The sequence below is a fragment of the Talpa europaea genome (assembly GCF_964194135.1).
Source record: "Talpa europaea genome assembly, chromosome: 11".
Classification (NCBI taxonomy): Eukaryota; Metazoa; Chordata; class Mammalia; order Eulipotyphla; family Talpidae; genus Talpa; species Talpa europaea.
The window spans coordinates 73,452,410-73,479,794 of NC_140078.1; the positions used below are offsets into that span (position 1 = coordinate 73,452,410).

Consider the following 27,385-nt stretch of genomic DNA (forward strand, 5'->3'; position numbering starts at 1 on the left):
TGGCACAAAAATGATCATTCAGGCATCACTCGGGTCAGTACATTCAATTTAGGAAGCAGTTCATCGACATTAGATGGAAATAAAACTGAAGAAGTGTCGCCAAATGAGACCAGGCTGGGCCCAAGACCCTTTCAGCTCATATAAACAGGGAGGAACAACCCTCTTCCTTCAAAGCCGCCGGTTATCAGAGTCCAATCGGTGACCTTGGCTGACTTTATAAGTTTGATTCAGCACATCTTAAAAAAAAAAAATCCGCCTAAGGAGCGCTTGGCTATCTGGCATTCATTAAAAAAAAAAAAGGCTCCAGATTCCCTAAATGTCTTCTTTCAAAGACAGACGGCATTTTTTTCCCACACAGTTTTTAAAGAGAGTGAATGTCATGGCTTCTCACAGACTTCCAGATAAAAAATTTGAAGGACTTTATTGTTAAAGAAGAATCTTTTAAGATGATTTAGACATTTATATACTGTCACTGAATGGGAAAGTCCCCACCACGTTGAACATCTGGATTCTAATCTAACAACCTGGATTCTAATCTGCCCAGGTCCTCACTAGCTGTGTGACTTCCCGAAAGGAATTTATCCTCTCTGACCTTATCTCTGTCCCCAACTGTAAAATGAGGTAAAAGAAGAGAACCTTTCCAAGCTTCTTTCACCTCTAAAGCTCTATCTCTGTTCACATAACACATGTAGCATAGCATCAGCATGATGCTGAATTTGGTTCTCTGCCTGGACGTGCTCAGAACGAAACACGGAAAGCGGGTAGCTTCCTGAGATCCGGGAGGGACAAGTGTGAGCCGTCAGCAGCGAGAGCCATTTCCTGCCAGCGTCTCCGTACTGTTGCTCCACTGTGGTGAAATATCCAAAATGTTAAGACCAACTCATCACGGCAAGGGGGCCCTTAGAGTAAGGGAAGGAAGAAAACCCGCAGAGGCCCACCACAAGGCAGGTCCCAGACCATGCGGGCTCAGTTACAGAGTCGACAGTGTCCCCTGGAAGTTTCCGACCTGATTGATGACTGAGTTCTTGTACTCCTGGAGCTTTCTGGCCTCCACTTTCTCCTGGTTACTCAGCAGCTGAGGCCTGGGCATCTCCCCCGAAGTCCTGGCCTCAATAAATCGGGTTGTTAAGGACCACAGACGCTGCTGCCATCTCAGCACCCCAGGGAGAGCGTCAGCTAAGTTTAGTGGCAGAAAATGGGAAAGAGATCACCCATGAGAATGTCTGATTTGGTTCTGAAGCAACCCTCTCCTCCGCAGGGGTTACAGTCCAAGATACCCTGCGGATGCCTGAAACCACAGATAGTACCAAACTCTGTCTACACTGTTTTCCCCTACCCATCCCTATGAAAAGCCTAACTTAAAAATTAGGCACAGCAAGAGATGAACTAACAACTAACAATAAAATGAACCATTATAACAATAGGCTGCAGTGAAAGTTCTATGCATATGATCTCTCTCAAATATCTTATGTACTATAGTATTTTCAGATGAGATTGTCTGCGAGTAACTGAAACCTCAGAAAGTGAAGCCATGGATGCTAGGGCCACCATAACTAAGCTAAGATGAGCACCTGTCAATTGAAGACACACTTCGCCATACTCCCTAGGGTGGCTTCTGGCTTCTGGCATCCAGACCAGGTCTGATTCTGCCATATCTTGGAGCCCCAGACCACGCAGGCTCAGTTACAGTACTCAGTTACTCCAAGTGCTGCCCACCAGCTGTCACTGGGCCAGGACAGGCTGGGAGGGAGTCAGTGCACTGCCTCCCAGAGTAAGAAAATTTGCTGTGACAAAACGTTCGAGAAACCAACAGTGGGCTGGGCCCAGTAAAAGGCACATGAATGGGTAACATGCAGGCCCAATGGGTTGTACCTCGAAGCTGAAGTGCTATCCAGCAGGAGGTGTTTAACCCCTGTCCTCACCAGACATGTATTATATATTTCAGTCACATTTATCCAATGGAGTTGCTAATCAAATCTTCTGGAAAAGTTGAATGGCTTACCCTGTGGCCCTGGGTCATAGGACTAGCCAAATTAGGGCCAGTGCAGGTCTTTCCTGTGTGTTGAATGGTTTTTTTCTAGAAGATCCAGATACCCAAGGTCACTTTACCTCAGAACATTTTAGATCTAAACAACTTTGGAGAGAGAAGTAACCCCTGAAGAGATAGAGGCTGTTGTGGGTGACTGTAGAGACCACAGGACCTGCTGGGGTTTTCTAGATTGGTAATTAAGATAAATCAGGAGGGGACTGGCCTGGGCAGGTCACAGTGGGCCTAGGAGTCCCTTGGCAGCCAATCTTTCTTCAAGGAAATAGTTCTCAAAGTAGGGTCCTCATAGAACCTCATCAGAACACTAGAGGGCTTATTAAAGGCAGGCTTCTGGGCCCTGCTCTGGAGCAGGGATTCAGATTTGTAATTGCAACAAGTTCCCCCAGGATTCTGAGGCTCCCTTACATCTGAGAACACTGGCCTCAGGCTACAGGAAGTTGGACAAGCTGCCACTTGCTTCTTGGAACTGATTCCTAGAATTCTCCTCTACCGGCTTCAGCAACGACATTTCCTCCCCAAAATCCTGTTCCAGGCGAATCACAAAGGAGGCAGGCCAGGAAGAGGAAGAAGGTGACTTACTTTTCACATCCCACAAGATATCCTTCTCTGGAGGGGCAGCAAAAAGGATGTAGAGCCGGAGGGTGTCGATGCCGTACTGTTCCACAACTTCTTCGGGGTCCACCCCATTGTGTTTGGACTTGCTCATCTTCTCCCAGGTCACCTCTAACTTCTCTTTGGTTTTTGCATGAACAGGAACAGAACCTAGACAGCAGACAACACATCAGTATTGTGCATGTGTGTGGTTGTGTGTGTGGTTCTGATTTGGTCCTATGAAAATATATTCAATAAGCAAACACAGTCCCATCTTGGAGATATTCCAGACCACTGTACTAAAGCGAATATCACAATGAAGCGAGTCCCAGGACTTCTTTGGTCTCCCAGTGCATATAAAAGCTGTGTTTACCCTACACTGTCATCTATTAGGTGTGTCACAGCAGTATATCTTGAAAAAACAATGTCTATATCTTAATTAAAAAATACTTCATTGTTAAAAAATGCTAACCATTATTTGAACCTTCAGTGGGTCATAATCTTTTTTTGCCAAAAACCTTCAATTTGTAAAACAAAAAAACCTCAGCAATATCTATGAAGCACCATAAAGTGTAGTACAATAAAACGCAGTAAGGCTGTAATGGGTGAGCAATTCAACATTTAAAGGCTGTCCACTAATTTAAAGACTCCCACTAATTACTTAGTGTGCCTTTTTCTTCCCTATGTTACATAATAAAAAATGTATTTGTTTATAAATAAACGAAGCCTACCTCCCACCACAAATCTTCCTCTTTTGAGTATATAGTACAGCTATAATGAGCTGCATTAGTTTTGCCTCAATGACAAAATAAGACAAAGAAATTTCCCTTTTTATAAAAACAAATTATTTGTTTACTAAAAAGGGAGTAAGGAGAGGATAAGAAAGCCTTGTACATGTTGCTATTTTCTTTTTTTTTTTTTTTTTTAAGATTTATTTATTTATTTATACAAGCACTGGGTACAGTCAGAAGCGCGGGAGGGTGAGAGAATTCACCAGAGCCAGAGCGGGGAGCAGAGCAGGCAGAAGGACCGAAGCACACTGCTGGGGGGAGCAGCGGGTGGCAGGAGAGGTCTGCGCGCCATGTGGGACCCTCGCTGGCGGCCGGGGATAGAACCGGCGCTGCAGAGGCTGCGGGCAGCTTGCAACCCAGCGCTCAACCTCTGGGCCACTGGGGGGGCCCACACGTTGTTATTTTCTTTGTGGATTCTGGGTCTCCAATGGAAGCTGGCCGCTGACCAGTCTGGGGCTCAGAGGAGGAATCACCCTGAGATTTACTTCACATGGCGGCCTGCTCGCCCCCTCTTTGTCATAGTCACCAAAACATGATCTTGCAGTGTCGGCCACAAGGAGTTACTTACGGGGCTCACAAAAGATGGGGTGTTCCTTTGTGGGGCCAGCCCACCACACCTTTCTTTGGAAACATCTCCCCACCCTCACACCCCTGGAACAGGAGGCGGCCTAAATGGCCACCATTGGACGAGGTGCACTTGCTGCCAAGGCCCAGAGGCTGGGACCAGGAAGCACATCAGAGCAGGCTAAGCCTTTTTCTCAGGAACTGCTACCAAGAGACAGAAATTGGTTGGAAGCTGTTGGGTACTGAAACGTTAAGGTCCCAAGGAGATAGGGCAAGACTTGGCACTATGGCTGCTTATCCAAGGTCACTCTGTAGACTGAAATTAGGGGAGGGCAGAAGGAAGCCTGGAAGGAGAACAGAGAGAAGCGAGAAGAGGAACTCAAGGCTTGAGAAAGAGAGAGGAGAAAGGAGTGGCTGGTGACTTTTGGCATGTGAGGCGTGCAAGGCCCAGCTGCATTCCCTGCGACTGCGTGTGGTGACAGCCCTATCCCTGTGCTAAGCCCGCTATAGGGTAAATTTCTGTTTCTTCTAGTCAAATGACTCCTTGCTCCAAAGCAACCAAACTCCCTAGGGTCTGCTCTATGTACCGAACAGCCACTCCACACTTCAAAAGGGGCCAGCCATGAAGCCGATGGAAGACTAATGCAGGTGTTCTCGCCCTGGGGCAAGTCTGGGTGGGAGGGGAAAGATGTTCACAGCCCTGGCCCATGACATCAGAGCAGGGAGACTGCAGTTCTAGAAGATGTTTCATCCTTGCTCCCTGTGACAAAGCTCAAGGAACCACTCGCCCCTCTACCCTGCTCATCCCCTCTGGGCTGCGGCTCGTCTTTACAGGGCTGTTGTGCAGATGAGGAAAGAAGCGTCTTTTGGAGCAGAAGTGAGAGGTAAAAAAACCAGTGCCCTTTTTTGGCAGATGGGGCCCTAGTCAAGGGGCTGGATTTCAGGCCCTGCCCACCCCCCAGGGCTGGGTGCCCACGTGGAGTACCCAAACCACACCGTTGTCCACGGCAGCCCTTCCAGAACTCAGCAAGCACTTTGCTAACAGCTGAAATGCATGCACCCCTGGACGTGGCTCCTTTAGCCCTGGCCTGTAGTGGAGAAGCACTGCCAATTTCTGCTTCTCCAAAGGGTTTTTCTCCCATAGGCCCCAGTGTCTGCTCCAAGCCCTGCTCTACCACTGCTTTCATCAGGCCATTCCATCGGCAGATTCCACCCAAGCATCTCTCTTGGGAGGCCACCCATTTAAAAGGTTATTGGATTTACCCAACCCCATTTATTAGCTACTGGTTTTTCTAAGTGCAATGGCCAGTGTGCTGGGGGTTCCTCATAGTTGCCTCTATGCACACCCTCTCCCCATTTTCTGACATGCCCCTTGTTTCATTTGCAATGCTGGATGCACATGCTACCCTCATCCTACCACCTAGAGATCCTATAGGAGGAAGTCTCTCCGAGGAAGAGTGGCAACACGGAGTAGAGGGGAAAGGCTTGCAGTAGCTGGGAGCAGAGGGAAGTCCGGGGCTGAAGGAAATGCCTCCAGGGGAGTGCTGCCTGGGCTGCTCTGGGTGCTCTGGGCACAAGGCCTGACATGAGCTACAAGGGAAGAAATGCTGGGGGTACCCCAATCTTGGGAGATGTCTCTTAGGCATGGGCGCTCTGTCCCTGAGATGGGCTATTAAACGTCGACTCGGGCAGGAGAACCCTCTGTCACACACAGGTGAAAACCCTGCCGGAAGCTAACTGGTATTGACGCTGGATGTGAATGGGCAGAGAGCAGCCAGCCAGCCCCAGCCCCCGCTGCAGAGGGCTGAGCAAGCTTAAGCTCTGAGACCACAGGTCCCTTCTTCTGGATTCTCCACCCAGCCAGGCCTTGTGGAGGCTGCCTGCTGCCCGGCTGGAGCCCAGGCCTGTGGGACCAGATAGGCCATCCTCACCTGTGAGATCGACTTCCTCTCTCTGCAGATACTGCCCAGAGGGTAGGCGGAATGTCTGCCCCTTGATAAGGCCTTGGGCCAGCAGCTTGTGAAAAGGCTCTCTGAGAAAAGATAAAGGAAACACAGTTTATACCCCATCAGATTCCCTCAAAATATGACTTTTTACATAGAAAGGAATGAAAGTGATTTAAAAGCCAAGTAAGCCTATACTGAATCATAACATAGAAGGACCTGGAAGGGGGAGTCTGTGTTCCCTGTTTTTCAGGTATACTGGCACAGACACCATGAGGAAACTCAGGCCCACAGCCCACACAGGTCTGAGGCAGGTCTGCATTTTCTTCAGGAAGCTCAGAGAACTGTACCCAACAGACCAAGCATGTGATTTCTCTCCCACATCCCCTCTCTACCTGCCTGGTGGCTTCTCCAACATTTACATACACTGGTCACATGGGGCATTTCTGGAAGGTGCTGTGCTCCCTAGGTGCCTGCTGACAGGCACGCCCACCTCAGCCTGAGGTCCTGGGGAAACCTGGACTCATCATTCACCACTAAGCTCACCATTCCCTCCTCTGGGTGGCCATCCCTGCCCACTGCACACAGCCCCTGCCCCCCGCCCTTGTGCCCCACAGCATCCTGAACACGCTGTTCTGTGGTGACCAGGCTGCCTTGTGATTGCAGTGTGGATCCACTCCATTGGCCCTGCCCTGCAACCTTACTCTCGTTCTATCCCCGTGCTTAGCACTGAGCTCAGCAGAGAACAGGCTCTTCAGGGTGTCCCAAACATGGGTGAATGAATGGATTAACAAAGCTAATGAGCAGACAGCTGGATGCAAGGATTGGGGCCTGGACAGAGCTCACTGGTGTTTGCTGCTGCTTGGCTCCTGAAGTTACCTTTGCCCTCCACTGTACCTGGATTCTAAGCTCATTACCTAAACAATATTACAACAGCTCTAAAGCAAAAGAAGATCTTAAGGCTACTTTTTAGTGGGCAGGGGAGGGAAGAGACTACATACAAATCCAGTTAGAAGCACAATGCAAGCTGAGCTAGCAAATGCAAACTCCCACCAGCAAAGGGTGTGTTCACTGAGCGTGTGCTCTGATGTGGCCCATCTGTGCATGATTGGGGTGCACATTTTTGAGCCTAAGTTCATCATGGATAAATCCTTAAAAAATATCTTTAGGATGGCAGGAGGGAAGGAAAAATCTGGATTCCAACGATTAAGAAGAGAAGGGCGACTAAAATCAGCAAGAAGGGGTTGGGGAAGAAACGGAATCCTGTGCTGGTTCCTACCCTTTATCAAGTGGCACAAAGCTGCCACCTTCCGGGAATGGGAAGAATTGCAACCTGTGTGAACATGACCCTAAATTCAACTGTGGTCCTCTGGCCTTATCTTTTAAAACGCTTTTCTTTTCTTTTTAAAGTAAACTGTTAAGTGAAACACAACACACATATTGAAAAGTGCATTAACTTAGGTAAATGTGGTAACTTTTCATAACATAAACACATTCTCAGAGCGGTGAAGGAAGAAGAGTCTAGTCATATAGAAGACCAACTGTTTCTAAATCAAGGCCAAATTCCTCAGGCTGGCCTGAAGGCGCACCCACCCTATTCATGTCCTCTGCCCTTCCCCCAAGTTGCACATCTGTGTTTCCACGTCTTCACTCAAGTGCTTCCCTGAAGCACTATCAAAATCTCCCATCTGTCAAAACTCTACTCTGCCTTCCAGGCTCCACTCAAAGTTCACCTCTGCTGGGAAGGGGTCAGGAGCCTTCCTGGTCAGAATTAGTTGCTTTTTCCTTGTTGTCCAGTGTAGTGCCTGTAGCTGCATTTGGCAGATATTAAATTTTATTGTGTCAGGGGAGTTGCTTCCCTGTCTGTTTCCCTCCTGTGAGGAAGGGGTAGGAGGAAAACCCTTGCAGGCCCCTCCTAGTGCCTGGTGCATTGCGGACGCTCAGCAAGTAACTGGTTTGCACTGAATGAAATCTGTTTCCATGAATGAAGAAATAAACCTGCCAGCAGCAGAGGCTGGGACAAAGCAGAGGGGACAAGGGTTGAGGAGGAAAGCCGTGAATGAAGGGCAGACACTGGGTGCAGGCACTGGGCCACAGCCGTGTTGCAGGGAGAGGCACAGAAAGATTCAAGCTCTGTCCACTTCAGGTTCACAGGGAGGAGAGCTGGAGTGAGAGTGTCCCCCAAGAGCACTTACAAGGAATTTCAGGCCCTGGGAAGTCACCCCCGCTACTGTCCCCACCAATCCCCCCCTTTTCCCCCACTCTTCCAGGGCTCCCCAGGAAGCCACAGGACAACAGTGCCACATGACAGGACTTAAGAAATCCAGTCTCATTCTTGTGCCTGGAGCCTGACACTCTCCTTCATGTGTAGTTTAGCTCTGAATAAGGGGTCACACTTGCTTTGCTATTCAGCACAGATTCAACAAGTATTAGAGCAGCAAGTGGATAGAGAGCACTCTGCAATTAATCTGAGAGCACACAGTAAAATGGACGGCTCAAGACTCGCCGGTAAATAACCATCAACAACACAGGAAGAGGCACTAAGGAGGATAGGGAGGTACGAGGTGCGTGGGAATTGGGGACAAGGGACATCAACGGCCCACTGGACTTGGAGCCCAGTCCTGCGGCAGCCGCAATCACACCACATTGCCAAGTTCATTATTCAGATTCATGACCCATGTCACTCAATCATCACTCACTCAACAAATGGCACTTTATAACAAACCTTTATAAGCAACCAAGTTATCCATTCATTAGTGACTATGCAAACAAGGGGTATTATGTGTAAGTAAAACACCTATAATCTAAACCACCAGCAGACTCCTTCGGAATCCCACACCATCCGAGGTGGGGGCATTAGGCAGGGCTTCTGCCTGGAGGAAGACTCTAGATGGTTCCATTTTCATGAATACAAATGTGTGCTCTTTTCTCTGGGTCAGCTTCCTCCTTCACGGCCACCCCTACAGGTGGGTGCCATTAGCTCACACTGCAGCACAATCTGTGTGGTCAGAGTGAGGGGGAGAGAGGAATCCTGATAACCAGACTGCTTCAATCAGAAATCACAATTAATGCTTGTTGGTCACGTCTTTGCACCGCCAAGAATAAAAGGAAGGAGGGAAGGAGAAAGGGGAAGGAAGGGAGAAACTCAGAGGGAGGGCAGGGTGAGGAGGGCTGCTAATTATTCCTATAAACAAGAAATCTCAGAACAGATTGACAGGCTATATTTTTAGTGCCTTATTTTAAAAAAATCATCTCACACAGGAATATGCCAACCAAGACATGGCGAAAGAATCTCAGGACTCATCAGAGCTCTACCGAGTTGCTGCAGACAGCATTTGCTTACTTACGAAGTCTCAGCTCACCACCCACCCTTCTGACCTGGTCAGGCAGTGACTGCAGCGATCTGGAGAGAAGACAGAAAGCATGGGCCTCTGAAAGTTGTCTCTGCCCTGGATTTTCAGACAAAATTCACCTTCCTCTTCTTCCTTGCCCCATGCTGAGGACCATCATGTTCCCATAATTAGCCAGTTTCTAAGTATTAAGCCATGATTCATCTTAAAATATCACTATTTCTGTTTCCTAGCCTGCCAGTAGCACGGAAGGAGGCCTCATTAAAATAGTGAGACCCAAGAAAAGCTTCTCTTCTTTCCCTTCTGTCAATAGTTCCACTTCTGGTGTGATCAGAGAAACAGGAAAAAGCTCCTGGACCAGGCCCGCTGAGCTCTCCACAGTCAGCAAGCCTTCCTAGCACAGAACAGCAGCTTCTAGCTCCACCACTCTTTGGTGATTGCAAACTGCAGAGAGAATCTCAATTGGGGGTATTGAGTTGTATTAAAGAGTGACGAGAATTGACAAGTGCCCCCTGACGACAGCTGTCTCTCACAAAGGGAGAGAAAAAGCTTCAATTCAGGGGAGTCGGGACATAGTGCCCACTGCAGTGGCCCTGCATAGCTTCCACCCTACTGCTGAGGCTGGGACAAAGCGGATGCCTACCGCACACCCACAAATTGTTACACTCTGTGCAAGTAGGAAGAGCATGAGTGGGTGCCATTTTCCTCAGTCTCACTCACATGCAGGCACCTTGGATTTCAAGTCCCAGTAGGCCATAAGCTGGACTTCCTGAGTGGGGAAGGAGCAAGGTGGATATGTAAATGGAGGTGGATATATAAATGAAGGAGGGGAGAGGGCCATGGGGAGAAGAGACATGTGGAGACACTTGGAAGAGACAAGTGGGTGAGAGGCACCTGGGGAGGCTGCTCCTGGTCCTTGGCAGAGACGATGGCAGCTGTTATCTTGATGTGTGATGCTTTAAATTTTAAGTCTTTTCTGTTCCAGCTCTCTAGGACCTTCCTCACCCCCTTTGTGTGGTTCCCTGCCAGAAGGTACCTTAGATTTGTGTCAAGCTTTCGGCCTCAATGGGCCTGCTTTGGGCCAAGTCTGTTTGGTTGGACATTTTGCCCATTAAGAGATAAGTAACTTACGAAGTTTTATTGGGAAACTATCATTTGAAATCCTTCTCCTCCTCTCCCCCCACCCCCACACTAAGAGCATGCTTCCTTTGCCTTTTTGCACATGGATGGTCGAACCCCTTTTAGAGCGTACGCCCCTTAGCAGTTTGGGGTCCCTGGGTCTCCCTCAGTCACACACTAACAAAATCAAAGTGGTGGGCTCAGCACATTTTCCTGTTTAGATTACAACCTAGAAATGACTCCCCCCCCCCTTTATAAAGTTACATAGTCATTGTAAAAAAATGTAGAAAAAAATTAGAAAGGCAATGAAAAATAAAGTCATCAATAAATTCCCCACCCAGAGAAACCTAGTGTTAACATGCATAATTTTTTTCTAGTCTTTTCTCTTGCTTTGTGTATGCATGTGCATGTACATATAAAGGCAGGGATAACTATACTTTTGTATCTTGTTTTTTTCACTTCTTACTAGTTCAGGGACATTTCTCTTTGTATCAGACCGTCTCGATAATATAATTTTACAAAGTCATATGAGAATCCTCCAGACAGCTGGTCTATGCTTTATTGACTAAATATTTTGGGCATTTAGATGATATCCAAGTTTTCAGTACTTGCAATACTGCATGTATATGAGCACTAGGGGGCATAAGTCTGTCAGCACCTGTGATTATCTCCTTAGGGTAGATTTCTAGAAACGCAATTAGTGTGTCCAAAGTGTGACTGTTTTTAGGCTCTCAATATATAGTGCCGAAGTACTTTTCATAAAGCTTGTTCCAAACTGCCTTCCTGCAGCATATCATCCTAGCCTCTTTGCTAGATGGGAAATGGCACCTCACTGCTATTTAATTTGGATTTCTTTGTATACCTGCTTTTGCAAATTACCCGCTGACAATCAATCACTACCCTGGTGACTCAGACACACAGGAAGGCACCAGTTGTTCCCTGTGGGGTACATCCAACCCGAGGGCTAGCTTCTAATAAAGGGTAAAGAGACCATCTAAAAGCTCAAACTGCAAACCTAGATGTGCAGCGATGAAAGAAATGGCCAGGGCTCTTAGAAAAGCAGGGGAGATGATTAGATCCACCCAAACCTTTGCTGTTTACATTTGAAGACATTTAACCAGAATCATGGAGTGAAATGAAAAGAGTGCACAAAGGGGACTGAATTCCTAGCCCCAGGCTACTGAGAATCAAAGGGCGTAGGTCTCTTATCCACACCACTAATTACTGGCCCAAAGGGACATGGGACAGATCTGCTACTTGTGACAGTGGTCACAGGGCTGAGAAGTGAGAAAAACAGTGGAATAACCGCAGTCTCAAATCCCTTCTGAAAGGACAATGTCAATTGAGAGGACTGCAGAGATTTTAATTCTGACTGACACACATTCCAGAAAACCTAGCCAGTGTATGCAGGGATATACAATGTGTGGTTGACAAGTCTCAATTTCCCTCCTAGATCTGCTTGACAAGACTGTATGGAGGCTTTCAAAATTTCTAATTGGAGAATTCTGAATTACCACAGACAGTGGGTGATTTGCAGTTCATTTGTGGCCCAAAACGCCTTGTAAAGAGGTGAAAGCTCAGAGACAGTTTCCAGAGGCTATTGCTAGCTTATGTGATTTATTAGGAGCAACTCCCCCAGCTGCGCTGAGAGGCAGATAAGACGACCTTCTGCACCTTCTCCAGAAAGAGCTGCCTTTCAGTACTTAAAATAAAGCTCTTTGGGGGGGGGGGGGGAGTGGGAGGGTAAAGGATAGAATCTCAGAAAGAATTTTTAAAAACTGCATACATTTCAAATTATATCATAAAGCTGTTCCTTCAAGTCGGTGGTAATGCAAATTCTAGGTATGCATGGAAGCTTCGCAAATTAGAAATTAATTTGAATGGAGACAAAAGCATACCCCAAACTGAATTATATAGGAATGCTGGAAACCATTTTTCTCCTCAACTACAGTTTAAACCACTGCAAAGAAGTCATAAAGGCAGTCAGGTTTTACCCTGTACCTTAAAATAGTCAGTCTTTGAATAATTGATTGATTCATTTGCTACTTCTACAAATAATTATTCAGAAGCTGGAGAAATGCGTCCTACTGTTAAGGAGCAGGAAATCATGGTTTAGTTTCAAGACTAACATGAGACAGAACTATTTCTCATGTTGTGTTTGGTCTTTGAACTTAACCTTTACCAATTCTCCTGATCCCAAGGAGACTATTTCTTTTGAGAAACAAATTTTTATCTGTTTATATCATAAAGAGGTAAAACTCTTTAGATCTATCCAAAGAGTGCAAAAGGTTGTGATAGAAATAAGGCATAATTCCCTCTCAGTGGCCATCTTTATCTAGTCAGGTCAAGAGGTTTCCCTAGGTAAGAAAGTAAATTCTATAAACCAAGGTATGGGCATTTTCACTGATTTATTTACCTGAGATTAATGTTATCAATATGTTTAATGTCCTTGTGATGAAGATCAGTTTCATTTGTACACATGAAGTCCTCTAGGGCTAATGAGAAGAAGATTATTTTAAGGATTTAATCTCTATCCTAAATTAGCTTTCTGTAGGGCAGAATTTTATTCCACTCATGCATTCATGCACAGGGGGAGGGAGCAGGTCTGAGGGTGGGAGAAGGGAGAGCTTTCTATCTGCTTCTTTTCTGCATATGTGGCCTCACAAAGGTTTGAGAAGCGATGTATTTCTTTCTTTCCCAAAACTGTAAGAACACACAACACATCCTTTATCCCAGCATGTCCTAGTGACAGGACTTGACCCTACAGACAGGGACTCCAATTCCGGCTAAGAATATAGTCACTGGACCTTTTTTTTTTTTCTGTAATTGCAATTGGAAAAGTAGGTGTTCAACTAAATTATGGTAAACTCATATGATGGACTACTGTGTGTAAATTTAAAAGAATGGGAGATTTGTATGTGCTGATGCCAAAATACAGTATTAGAGAAAAAAGCAAGAAATATGTCTGTAATAAGTGTAACATAACTATATCAACAGAAACATGGAGATGTGTAACATAGTTTTATGGAAGAAACCAAAAAGCTGTTAACAGGAAGAAGAGGACAGACAGTCAAGTGGAGGGGGGAGATTTCAGTGTTCACTTTCTCTGCAATTAGAAACCTTTAATCTCAGACATGTATTACTTTTGTATTATCTTATTTTTTTTAAAAAGATTTTATTTATTTATTTATACAAGCACTGGGTACAGTTGGAAGTGCAGGAGGGTGAGAGAATTCACCAGAGCCAGAGTGGAGAGCAGAACAGGCAGACTGACGAAGCACACTAGTGAGGGGATCAGCGGGCGGCAGGAGAGGTCTGCGCTCCATGTGGGACCCTCGCCCAGCAGCCGGGGATCGAACCGGCGCTGCAGAGGCCGTGGGCAGCTTCGCAACCCAGTGCTCAACCGCTGCGCCACCGGGAAGGCCCTTATCTTATTTTTTTATTGTCAATTTGGATTATCTACATATGGAGACAGTCAGATATTTTTCTCTCCTTTTTTCTCTGTAATTAAAAAAATCCCAAAAGATATTAAATTAACAAAGGACAAACACAAAACATAATAACGGGGAGGGGGGGGAAGCCCAGAAATTATGCTCCTGGCAGAAGAGCTTAAATTATTGTTCTGATGAAAAACAAATGAAATAGCCAGAAAATATAGTTCAAAATACTGTTTTCAATGTCATTGAGCTGGCAAACTCTAGGAAATGAGGTAGAAATAAAGATACTTTTAGATAGATAATACATGTACCTTCACAAAAGAATCTTTTTATAAGAGACTTTCCACAGCATGCATTGCTGACAAAAGGAAATTATTTCAGATGCTAAGGTCAGAGATGCAAGATGTAGAGTGAGAAAAGACATTAATAAACATGTAGATTTGATGCAATTCCAATTAAACTCCCAATAGAGATTTCTCTGGAACTAATGAGCTGAATCTGAAATTTATATGGAAGAACAAAGGTCCAATATAGCCAAGACACCCCTAAAGAGAAAGAACAAAGTAAGAGACGTTTTTGTATTAGGTATTAAGACTGCAAATTAAAATAACAGAGACCAGTAAATTATCAGTATAGCAAAGAGCAAATGGACCAAAGGATGGAAGGAACTAGGCCCCTGCCTATTTATGAAAACTTGATTGATGACAGAGTGGGCACCAGAGGTCAGTGGGGAAATGGAAGGACTGTTCCATTAATGGCATTGAGACATTAAAAGCAATAGCCTTAAAGGAAGATTAAAATTTATTATATTAAATTAAGGGTTTCTGTTCATTAAAAGACACCATAAAAATAAGATAAGCTAAGAACTGGGAAAAAAAATCACTGAGAAGGGATTAGAATCCAGAATAGTTAAAAATTTCTACAAATCAACAAGAGACAAACAACACAGAGGAAATAAAGGTAAAGGACAGAAACAGATTTAGGGGAAGAGGAAACACAGGGATCCAAAAATAACTAAAAACAGGCTAACTTCATAAGTAAGCAGCATCTTTAAATTCAAATTTAACACATGAAGTGGTTATCTACAAGTTTGTCAAAACTTAAAAGGCTGGATAACACTTAGATGTTGCAATGATAAAGCTGTAGAGTGACGGGCACCCTCTTCTCTGTCAGTGCGAGTGCAGGTTTATAGTCCCAGTTTGGAAAACGGTCTGGTATTCCTTGGTACAGTAGAACACGTGTACACCCTGCATCCAGCAGCTGTGTAATGGGGTACCCACCCTAGAGAAATGCTAACACACGTTTGGCAGGAGACATGTTCAAGAATGATCATAATTGCACAGAGAAGTCTAAAGGCCATGAACGGTGGCATGGACCCAAAACCCGAGTTTGTATTAGAGTTTGTATTAGAGATCCCACTGTATGTAACGGAGAACCACACAGCAATGAAAGGGGGCTGGAACACAATGCTACCCAGCAGGGGAGATGAGCCCTAAGAATGGTGAATCAGGACATTAAAACAGAATAAATGAAATATGATTCTACTGATGGTAAGTTCACATACAGGAAAATTAAACATATTGCTTAAAAGTATTCATATAGGTGACACATTTATAAAGAAAATTAAGAAAATGAATAATTCAAAGTTCAGGCTAGAAATTAGCTGGGGAGGAATGGTGGTATTGGATGATCTGGAATGGTGGAGTAGGATGAACTGAATTAGAGCCGGCACCCTGGGATTCTAGGGGACCCGTAAATGCTATCTTAAACAGAGAAGGGGGTTCATGGGTGTCCATTTCATTATTTTAAGGCACACAATAAATCAAATATGTATTTCATGGGGAAAAATGCACACATATAAGCAAACATATGTCTTTCAGAATGTAACAGCAAATAGATTATAGTTGAACAAGAAAAGAATTTATCAACTGATTTACAAAGTGATTCCTAGCTTTTAATCCATCACATGCCTTTATCAGAGTAATACACTGAGTCAGGATTCATTCAAGCTCACACGTAGAGTTTACCCAGAAGGACCGGGTGATAAACACGACGACCTCGGATGAGAAGCTATAAAAAGCTATATGACATAATGAACCATTCTGCTCCACCTCACAAACAAGTCTTGATGAATTCACTCAGTTAAACAGAAAAGGGCTGAAGATTAGGCTTTATGTGAGTAAGCAACGAGAACTGTAGGAACTGATTAAGCAACAGGAATGGACCTCAAATGGTTAAGACTGACAATGACCTCTAAAGCACACTTGAAAAATAAGAATTCTTCTGCTACATAAATTTGCCTTACCCAAAAGAACCGATGCCTGCTTTAAGTTCGTGGAACCGAATTCTTTCACAAAGCAATACAGATGCTTACCTGTGTTTGACCATTTTTTGATCATGGCAAAAATGACTCAAGAATCTTGCATAGAACAAGTGCATGACGGCATGTTCTTTCCCTCCGATGTACAAATCCACAGGCATCCAGTAATCTGCCAGCGCTGCGTTAAAAGGGCTGGAAGAGAGGAATGGTCATTTTTTTAAAACTTGTTTTGCCACAGTTGTATAAATTAGACAGACCTACTGTAATTGGCATATACCCCGAAACAAATTATGTCAGAGAAATATTGATTTTCTTTTTAAAATATAATAAGAGTGAAGCTTATATAATGAAGGAGGGAAAAATCAGGTCAGTATTGATTTATGAAATTTATAAAAATGGTCTCAGAAGAATTACTGACCCATCTTATCAAATTAAATTTTTCTTTTAAAAGAAGGATGAGAGGAAACCATACTAGCGAAAAAAAAAAAAGTATTTCAGCACAATGCACAATTGAATATCTAGGTTTATTTTAATTGTTTTTCAATCAGTTAACTGAGATTTTTGTGCTTGTACCAATAGAGGGCAATGTGGCATTTATAATGGAGATTAACATGCAGGCACTAAATGTTCATTTTTAAAACTATTCAAGCTTATCTTAAAAGCAGCCTTAAAATGCAGATGGTCAGCGTGTATATGGCCTGCTGAATGCACTGAGCATATTTAGGGTGACTGTCATGAACCAGCCCAATTCGTTTACCTAAGAGGTAAATTTTAGTAGATCAGAGGGGAGACTCCCTCATACACCAGGCCCTAATGGATGCTGGGGAGGAAAGGAAACACTACTTTCCTCCATTTTCTGGCTAGGACTCTTGAGGTGGATGTCTGTGAGAGGGGAATGTGAATGTGAGTGAAAGTGAGGGTGTTGTGGGAGCGAACGGTGTTAGCTGAGGCCAGCCCTCTTCAACTCTAAGGTAATACCCTCATTTGAGGTCAACCAATGAACTGAACCTTTGCCTTTGGAGGATTTGTACTTCATGGTTTCAAATGACTGTAAAGACTCTGCCCCCCACCTCAAGGCATTTTTTTTTAACTAGCTTATCCTGGTGGGCTCCAGCTCAGGCTGGCCCGCAGCAGGGAGTCCTGGCCAGCCACCGTGCACCTTGGTCTTCTCTCCCCTAGTCACGAGGCCAGAGTTCTGACAAAATTTCAGAAATTTTTTTCTTTGTGAAAAATGATTCATTAAGGAAGTCCAACCACCCACCCAGGGGGATAGAATTAAAGAGAAGACAGGATGGCTCTTGGCCCCAAAACCAGTTTGGGATAAACTAAGAAGTGACATGTTGAAAGAAGCTAGAGCTTGGATCTACAATCTACTGAGGAAACCACACTGGTGTGAAGTCAAGTTGGAGTGAAAGGAACAGCAGCATTTCGTGAGGGATGGATGTGCTACCTGGTGTTCCCGAATTGGAGGTTGTGAAGGTCTCAGGATCTCTCTCTGACCAGCCAAGGGGCTCTCATGTAATTTAGTCTCTGTCATTTGGAAAAAGGCTTTTTTCCCCTGAAGCATTCTGGGGGGTGGAAAGTCCTACTCCCCTTGCATTTTAGGCCAGTTATTACTACATGGGGTGCAACAAAGTCCCTTCTAGAAGGAAGATCCAGAAGAGAGACCCCTCTGTGGGTTAGTTAGCTGGTGCCATCCTACTGCTTTTCTCTCCGCCTCACCTACTGTTTACTGAGGATCCCACTCATTTCTGGATGGCCTGAACTCAAGACTATAGAACTGCTGTGCTCAGGGCATGGTGTGGACAGGGGTGGGCAGGAGCACCCATCACACTGGAAACATGTTATTTTACAGAATAATAATTCTCCCGAGGACAAGAGCAAGCTGGTAAGGCCTTTGAAGCTTAGTGTCTGTAGCTGTTCCTGTGCTCTGTGATCACTTCTGTTCTGCCTCTCTACTCCCTATGTATAAATCTATCTACTGCTCTCTCTGCCTTATTTATATATTTGTTTGTTTATTTATTTCTTTCAAAGAAACATATACACACCATTGAAAAATCAAACGGGGGCCTCCCCGGTGGCGCAGCGGTTGAGCGCTGGGTTGCGAAGCTGCCTGCGGCCTCTGCGGCGCCGGTTCGATCCCCGGCTGCTCCCCGGCCACCGGAGGAGGATCCCACATGGTGTGCAGACCTCTCCTGCCACCCGCTGCTCCCCTCAGCAGTGTACTTCAGTCCCTCTGCCTGCTCTGCTCCCCACTCTGGCTCTGGTGAATTATCTCACCCTCCCGCGCTTCTGACTGTACCCAGTGCATGTATAAACAAAAAACAAACAAACAAATATAATAAATAAATAAATAAATAAATAAATAAATAAACATGCCTCTATAAAAAAAAAAAGAAAGAAAAATCAAACGGCACTGAAAGGTTTAGAATTTGAACAGTGGTCTCCAAGGCCATTCCCTCACTAAGCCCCCGTGCCTCAGGCTTGTCCCTTAGCCACTTTTAATTCTTTTTGCAGTTTCTTCTGATGATTTATGTGCTAAGAGGTGACACATCTTGGCTCTCCTTCCTTCTCCCTCCCTGTACAGCTACATCATTATTTTCAGATAAGTAAATACTGTTACATCTTTACAACTGCATAAATGCAGATCACTGTGGGGCCAACGAGGACATTATAGCAGCACTTCCTTCCTTTCTGGTTTTTTTTTTTTATTTTATTTTTGTACTGGGGATTTACTTGGCAGTGAATAATCTAATTTGATAATTGAACACACTCCTTTACCAAGCCTGTTTCAAGGCGCACAGTTGACCTGCAACTTCCAGCTGTTTCCTCTCTGCATCCACTTTGTGCCCAGGCTCCCATAGGGAGGGCACTGCACAGAGGCGTTTCTGCCAACTGGGGGCTTTAAGGACAAGCCTTGCTCAGGTCTCCCCTCTGCCTAGCTGAGTCTTTCTTGGGGCTGCACTGAGGCCTGAGGCTCTTCCCATCCAATCCTTCTTTCTTCCCCTTCCTTCCACAGGAGTCATGCCCACACTGTGGCCTATGGGCTCTCCCTGCCGGCACCAGCCCCTCATCCCTTCGTTCTTCATCAACTTTCCCCCAACAAATCTCATGTTCATTTAATTCTGTCTTGGAGGAATTCTTAGAGGATCCAGGTTGGCACAGGCTCAAAGAATCCAGCAGGGCCTCACTTACCTATGCGTATTCTGAGGGTCCGTGTATCTAAAGTAGTACCAGGCGGAATCCACAAAGGTATCCATTGTGTCTGTCTCTCTCTTGGCTTCTCCTTTGCACCTAAGGAAAAAAAAAATTGAATTTCATCAACTGGTTTCTATTTAAATTTTAATGCAGTTTTCCACCAGCTTTTGAAAAAGCTATGACAATTAGTATGAATTTAAAATGTCATGAGAACAATGCCACATCATGAAAAGACAATGCCGAGAACGCTCTTTTGTACAGTACATGATGGTCTGAAGAAATTTACAAAATAAAAATTTCAGTCTCTAACAGTTAAAAGCCCTTTTCTCCCCTTTGAATTTAACCTGGTTGAAAATTTAACAACCTAACAAGACAAGACAGTAGCAAGTGTCTCTTTTGCATATGAGCATCTATTTCAGGCTTGTCAAGATTGCCCTCAACCAGAGCTTGCTTTATGATGCTTATGAGTAGACTGATTTATGAAGAGAAGTTGAAAACCAAATGTTGTGCTGAAAAATGAACTTGGGTTTTTTCTATCTCTGCTCTAGGGTAAGGGGTGCAGAAATCCACTGAGATGACCTTAGAAAGATAAATCACCCTAGAGGCCCTAAGGCAGTGGTGTTTCAGAGCCAATTCATACCACCAGGGAGAATCAACTGTTGGCATCTCTCTCCAATTCCATGACGAGTGACAGCAAGTTGGTAGCCTGCAATTAGCCCTGTCGGGAGTATGTAAACCACAGAAATCAGCCAACACTACAAATCAGAGGCCCCTCGCCAGAAGGCTCTTTGTGACAGTGTACCTAAAGATAGGTTCCTTAGAAAAAGCTGGTGATAGTCATACTGTTTTAGAAAGTGAAAGAAGTGAGATCCTTGGTGTGTAAAAAGCCCAAAAGAAAAGCAGTCCCCATGTAGGGATGGAGATGCCTGGGAGAGTCCAAATGCTGAAACCAGGGTGGTAGGTCTGTAGGCCTGAGAGAACTAGGTGCTAAAAGGCACAACTAGGAACCCAAGCGACAGTGCTTAGTCTAGCTCAGCCCCGCAAGAAGACTCCTCAAGGCCTACGTCAGCAGTGAATGGACAGAGCCAGCTACTCACAGGGGTCCTGGGCGGCAATGAGAAGCCACAGCAGAACACAGCACAGACTCCAGGCTCTCCCTTTTGAAGTAGGGAAGCAGGACCAAACACGCCTCCAAATGCTGCCCTTAGACTGTGTAAGTTGTGGGGGGTTATTGGAGAATTTGAGGAGGGGCATGAAAGACCCAGGAGGAGCTGATGAAACTTCTGCTCATTTAGCAAGCAAGGACTTGAGTCTGTTTTTAATCTAAAAATAAAAGAAGGGGCCTCCCCTGGTGGTGTAGTGGTTGAGTGCTGGGCTGCGAAGCTGCCCGCGGCCTCTGCAGAGCCGGTTCGATCCCCGGCCGCCGCAAGGGTCCCACATGGCGCGCAGACCTCTCCTGCCCATGCCCGCTGCTCTCCTCAGCAGTGTACTTTGGTCCTTCTGCCTGTTCTGCTCTCCGCTCTGGCTCTCTGGCTCTGGTGAATTCTCTCACCCTCCCGCGCTTCTGACTGTACCCAGTACTTGTATAAATAAATGAATAAATCTTAAAATAAAATAAAATAAAAAAAGGTTTGCATTTATATCATGTACCTGTGAAGCAGTTCAAATTGGCTTTACAGATATTACTGAAATAGCCACTCCTCATCTCCTGCTTATTAAATGGAAGTGAACAAGCAGGCCCAGATCTGGAACTCTTAGGGACCTCCCACCAAGAACAGTGTTGTTCCTTGGGAGTAGGAGCTCAAGGGAGAGAACTTGAAGGAATCCTGTTTCCTACCACCAAATGGCTGCTTTAAGACACCGGTCTCAATAGCACATCTCTAAATTAAAGCCAGGGCTTTTCACTTGGAGAGCAACCAACCAGAACACAGATACTATTTAGGGAAATAATTAGAAGGTAAAGGTTACTTCTTCTACTTCACCATTAGTACACCTGTACAAGTTAAGAATAATATGCAAGGCTCAAATGATAAAAAGAATAATATCTGGCTAAGACTTGCCATGCTGATCTTCTTTTTAACAGTCATATTGGACTTAAATCCACCACATGCTTTACTGCTGACATTAAAAGCTGGATAAAGCTGGATGGTATGCGAAAGGCTACTTGGTGAGTAGGAGGGATAGCTGTTGGTGATGGTGACATCACCATTATTAGCTCCAGTAGTGACAATTGGGTGGCAGGCACTGAGCCAGATGCTTCACAGGCCTTATTTCATTTAATTCCCAGTAACCAGGGGGATTATGAGGTGGATACTACTCATGTCCCCATTTTGCAGATGAGATCAGAGATATTCAACCCATCCCAGGTCTTGGAGCTCAAGAGTAAGTCCACATCTGTTGAACTCTGGTTCCTGTGGTCCTAACCACTGTCCTCTCTTGCCTGGCCTCAAGGGCTCATTCGGGAAGTCTTGACCAATAACAAGGCTGCAGATCTGCCCTATAGGAATCTGCAGCCAGGTAGGAGACTTGACCCCACTAACTAGAGCTCTGCAACTAGTCTCTGAAGACCACCCATGTCTCTGGCAGGGAAGCCCTTTGTCACTGCTTATCAACCAAGAGGGTGGGCTACCTCCCTCTGGAGCCTGTGGGATACACTGAAATGGCCCAGAGCTTCCTATGTCCCTAACTACAAGCTCTACCTCCGGACCATCTAGGCAAGGACCTGAGAGGATGGTCCGCAAGTCCCAGGCAGTGACAGTTCCATTTATTGAATGTTTGTGAGATGTTACCTCCAAGGGCTATTTTAGTTCCCACTAAGGGAACTGAAGCTCAGAAAAGTTAAATGACTTCGCTAAGGCCACACAGCTAGTTAAAAGGTAGGGCCAGGACTTGAATCCATGGCCTGACTCCCCAGCCTGAGCCTCAAAACTGCACTAGGCAGTTACCTAATCACCAACTTCATAATGCAGCTCCATACTGGCAGAGGACTAAATCATCCTCATCATGGTCTAGAAAGCAGAGAAAAATGGCTTCTCCACTGGAGGAAGAAGGACGATATTAGAATCTGGTGTCTGCTATATGTTTAATCAGCTGTATGGCATCATAGAAAATCACATTTGAGACACGCAGTGAACTGACAGAATGCAAAGGAAATGTGGTACGTTTCAGTATATGAAAGAATAAAACCCCTGAGCATACTTGCTGTTAGCTACGACTCTGCTACTTGTGATAAAATCTGTGCTGTTATTGCAGTCACTATATGGGAAAACTGAGAGGAGAAAACATTTTCTCTCATCTCCAAGAAGCATTCTGGGATATAAAATGGAAGACAGTGGTCTTTGACAAAGCTATGACAAAAATGTGCAGCTTTTCATCAGTTGGATCAGATGTTTCTAGGAAAGACTTGAACTGACACAGCTGTTTCCACCAGGAGAGGAGAGGGCCAACATCATAGTGACTGGGCCACAGACTCTAGACCCTTCAATCACAGGTCCCAGAAGACCTTTGATATGCTTTCCAAGCTGGTGGAAGTCCCGAGGGCCCGGTTCCTTACCTGGGACAGGAGCAGTTCACCCACTCTGAAGCCATGCTTAGTGGGGAGCCTCCCTTGCCGGTAAAAGATGTGATGCTGGGCAAAGTCACGGGCAGGTCCTCCAGAGGCACTGGCACGGGGCCGCAGGCTGGGCAGTGGACCATGGGGATGGGCGTGCCCCAGTATCGCTGCCGCGAGATCAGCCAGTCTTTCAGCTTATCACTGGTCACATCTCCACCCACTCTCTTCCTCCGGGCCTTCTGTGTCAGGGCTAGAAAGGCATCCTGCCGGTTCATTCCTGTGAACTGAGAGGGAAGGAGAGGGCGCCCGTTCCTCCTGCACGAGAGCAAGCGGCCAGCCGCGTGCTGCCAGCCCAGGCCACGGCTTTGCGTGTGCTTCTCCGCAGGCCACTCTGGGACGGTCATGAGCCCTCAGTGTCTGAGCCTCTGTGGGCCCCTTCCTCCTCAAGAGAGTATTAACAATTCTATTTTATAACTGTTTAAAAAGAAGAATATAATTTTTGATCCTAAAAGTTCACTTTTTTTCTTCTGATTTTAAAAGAAATTAAAATGCTCTCTGGGAGCCGTTTAAAGTACCATGCCCTGGGCGCTGAGGCCCCGGCCTGGGTTCCATGGTTCTCCTTGTCACCCAGCCCTGTGAGACCTCACGGAGAACCTTCTGTCGGCATTTAGAATGGCACAGCAGGTATTTACCATCTAGTGACTGTCTCCAACATGCCCAGAAAAGAATTCAATATCGCCCTGAAGTAGGAATTCGGTCAAGCAGGGAAGACCAAGAACCACTTCTTTTGTATTCAAACGCTCCCATTTTGGAGACAGCAGGGCAGAGCACTAATAGTAGAGAGGAGAAATTCCCTTTTCACCTGATGCTTTTCTGAAAACCAAACTAATAATAAGAATCAAGCCCAAGAGGCTCGCTAAGGACCTGGAGAACCTGGAATTGGGTCGGTGGCACACTACACTCCTACTATGTGCCAGGTTGTGCTGGCCACTGGGGACACCAAGATAAATGTGACCTGCCCTCTGCCTTCAAGGAGCGTACAGTCGTGAGGCACATGGGTAAGAAAGTATAGCCGTGTCTATAGAAAGCAGCTGTTTCATTGAGGAAGTAAAGAGCTCCCCACAAAGGAACCTTACACCACAGGGGTTGGGGGAGCATCGCCTACATCCTGTACTCCCACTACCAGAGAATTGTGGTGCAAATGATCACAAGCTCTGCATCATGATCTGTACATTCTAGAAGCTCATGAATGAGAGGTGTTTGTCACTATCCATCTCCTTCTGCCTTGTTGAAAGAAATACTTTATTCCAGACATTCAGTCTAGAGACGGGAGAGGAGTCAACAGACCACCTGAGGCCATATTATAACACACTAACTAATGCTCAGTCCTAGACCAAAAGGGTTTATTTCTCTGTGTACTTCAGAAACCTGATTTTTGAACAGGAGTGTGCCCTTTCATGCCCCATAGAGGGTTATCTGGGACTCCCCTACAGACACCTTGGGTTGGCTCTACTCCATATCCAGGGAGACTGCTCAAACAAGGTCTAAAATGAGATTTAAGGTTCTATATCTTAGAGCATGACTCATGTCTAGGGATACAAAGGCACAAACATGAGGTCAGAAAATGTCACTCCTTCTAAGGAAAAAACTAGGTCCTTATTGTGTGTGTGTGCACACGTGTGTGCACACTATGTGTGTATATACATGTGTATATGTATATATCCATCTATCTAGATATATACACATAAAACATCCTATAGCCAGGTAGTCCCAAACCTGAAAAACCTAGATCTTCAGGTCTAATTTTATCAAGAAAGGACAACCCAAGGCCAGAGAGCATCTCCCAGGTATCCAGTCATGACCAGGTAGGCAATCACTGTGTTAAGCCAATAGTGCCCTGACTCTGTGGAACATTAGAATCATCTGGGAACTTTGAACACTCTTGATGTCCTGTCCATCACCCCCAAATAACCATTAAACCTGAATATCCAGTGTGGGACTCAGGTATCAGTATTTTTTCTTAAACTTTCCAGTTGTTTCCAAAGTGAGGTCAAGTTTTAAAAAGAGTGCTGCAAATCAATATTCTCAAATTTTTATGTGCATATGAATTACATGGGGATCTTATTAGACTGGGTAGGACCTGAGATTCCCCTTCTAACAAGTGATATTAATGCTGCTGGTCCAGGGACTAGGCTTTAGTTGCAAGGTCCCAAGTCAGGGATTCTTAAAATGTGGTACCTGGATCAACAGCAGTAGCTGCATCAGCTGGAAACTTGCTAGAACTATAAATTCTTGGTTCCTACCTGAGATGACTGCATCAGAAGCTCTGGGTGGAAACTAGGTAATCTTGCCATGTTCTAACAAGGCTGCCAGCATGTGCTCACTCAAGTTTGAGAATCCTTGTTCTCAGCCAGCTCCTACTTACCTTCCCACCCCTCACCCTTTCTCTCCTACCACAATTTCATCATAATAAGTTAACATAGGCAGGTAATCCTGCCAGACTTACCCACCCAGCAAGAGATTACTTGATCAAATAAACATCACTCATAGTTCTCTGTTTATTTCTCTGAGTTATACTTTAGGAAGAAGTAGGTCAATAACCTGAGGAGGACAGAGGTCTCTGGAGAGCAGCCAGTATCAGTTACCTCTCTCAGGGAATCAGTTTCCCTAGAAGAGATAATTTTTTTAAGTAGAAGATACCCCAAAATGAAGTTTGAGTACTTGAGTTCAACTCAGAGTTAATTAAACTTCTAGCTCTTGAAAGACAGTTTGTTTTCAGAAATTAAGAAGTGAGGCTGCAGAACTGTTAGGTGTAGAGACAAATGAAAAGGCACCCCAAGGAAAAGTTCTCGTCAAACTCATGTCAAGGTCATGAAGTTTGTTCTTAGGCCCATACCATGGGACACCAACCTCAGCAGAGTTTCTCAGTGTCTCCGTGCCATCTGGCAAAGTTTCAATGACTTCAGAGTAGGACAGGCCCAGGGTTTGGGCTAAAATGGTGTCCTCTGTGCTGGTGCTGGGAATTCCTATTCAGAGGAGAAGAAACACAAAACATCTTCTTTGCAAGTACCCAAATCACACTAATAGCTCTGACACTCAGTTTTAGCTTCTTAAAGGAGACTCTATCTTTTTTCAGTTATGGATATAATGAAAACATGTACATTCACTGTGAAAGGGAGAATGGGCCTGTAAAAACCCGCCACCCAGGGACAACCAGTATACCATATTGGTATTATTTCCTTGAAATCTTTTTCCTTTGCTTAGTTTCTCTTCAGAAACAGTTGTGATTCTAAAATACACAATTTGGAGTGCCTATTGTCACTGAGCTGGCCAACACAAGCATTTGGGAAAGGCTCTCAGTGAGAGAGACCAGAGGGGTTCTCTTGAGAAGTAGGGCTGACTCCTCCAGCATTTCCCAGCACCCTAGAAAAATCCACTCAGCCAGGAAGTGGAAAGCTGCCAACCATGTTTCTTCACATGGTGCTTTGTTCCCAAAGGCAACAATCCGTTCTGCATCACACTGACTCTGCAACCCACACATACCCTTGAGATGAAGGTGAGCACAAGTAAATCACTCATCCAGGAGGCCAAGGCCTACTGTTTTGGCTTCCACTATTCACAAACATGGGGTTTTCAGTTGTTGGCTCAGTAGGACAGGATTTCTCCACCTCAGTGCTGCTAACCTTCTTGATTTTTATGGGGGGTGGGTGGTTCTGTGCACTGGGGAATGCTGCTTGCTTCTTCTCTACCAGCAGCATCTCCCAAGTTTTGCCAAACAAAAACGCCTCTGAAACTGCCAAATGTGTGTGCCCTGGTGTCCAAGTTGACATTGGTATTGAGAACTCTGGCCACAGAGTCATTTATTAAAGACACTGACACCCTCATGGACACACTCACCATGTGGCAACTGGAGACATAAAACTAAGGGTAACACACAAAACGCTTGAGTCAGGTATCTATGAATAACGTCTCTGGGATGTTGCCCTAAAAGGTAATGTTTGGAGCACAAGTTCTAAGTTCCCTTGGTAAGATGGAAAGTCCTGCGATGTTCCGGCAGAGATTATTGACAAAAAGAATCTAGTGAGGCAAATAAATATTTGGGATGGACTAGAAGGATACTGAATTGTGGAACACATGGCAAGCGATAAATATTACTTGAAAGTGTGCACAGTCCAGGAGGGAAAAGAGTCATTTACTACATTCCAAAGGGTCTGATCTGGGGGAACGAGAAGTCATACTCCAGTGAAATAGTGACCACAGAATTTACGTGACCACATAAAAATGCTCTGGGCCATTGTGCTGGACATGTGGGTACAGAAGAATGGGAACTATTAGTAGCAAGCAGGAAGGATGGCCAAAAACACCTCTTAATCTTTTGCTTATTGCTATTTCCCTTTTCTTGGAGTGCAAGAGGCATTGATTTAGCAAATGTTAATTATGTAATCATGGGAAATCAAAACAAGAAAAATGAT

At 45.1% G+C, this 27,385-nt stretch overlaps 1 protein-coding gene across 1 annotated transcript in view; it reads right to left on the reverse strand.

Annotated features, from left to right (window-relative positions):
- Positions 1-27,385, reverse strand: part of LARS2 (leucyl-tRNA synthetase 2, mitochondrial) — a gene marked incomplete at both ends in the record, with an annotated part of 122,291 nt that overhangs the window by 19,235 nt on the left and 75,671 nt on the right. Inside the window, 7 exons of the mRNA XM_084247783.1 lie at positions 1,007-1,176; positions 2,627-2,809; positions 5,925-6,025; positions 16,217-16,354; positions 19,358-19,456; positions 22,914-23,197; positions 25,824-25,939. Of these exons, the coding sequence (XP_084103909.1) occupies positions 1,007-1,176; positions 2,627-2,809; positions 5,925-6,025; positions 16,217-16,354; positions 19,358-19,456; positions 22,914-23,197; positions 25,824-25,939 (1,091 nt within the window). The remainder of the gene's footprint in view (positions 1-1,006; positions 1,177-2,626; positions 2,810-5,924; positions 6,026-16,216; positions 16,355-19,357; positions 19,457-22,913; positions 23,198-25,823; positions 25,940-27,385) is intronic.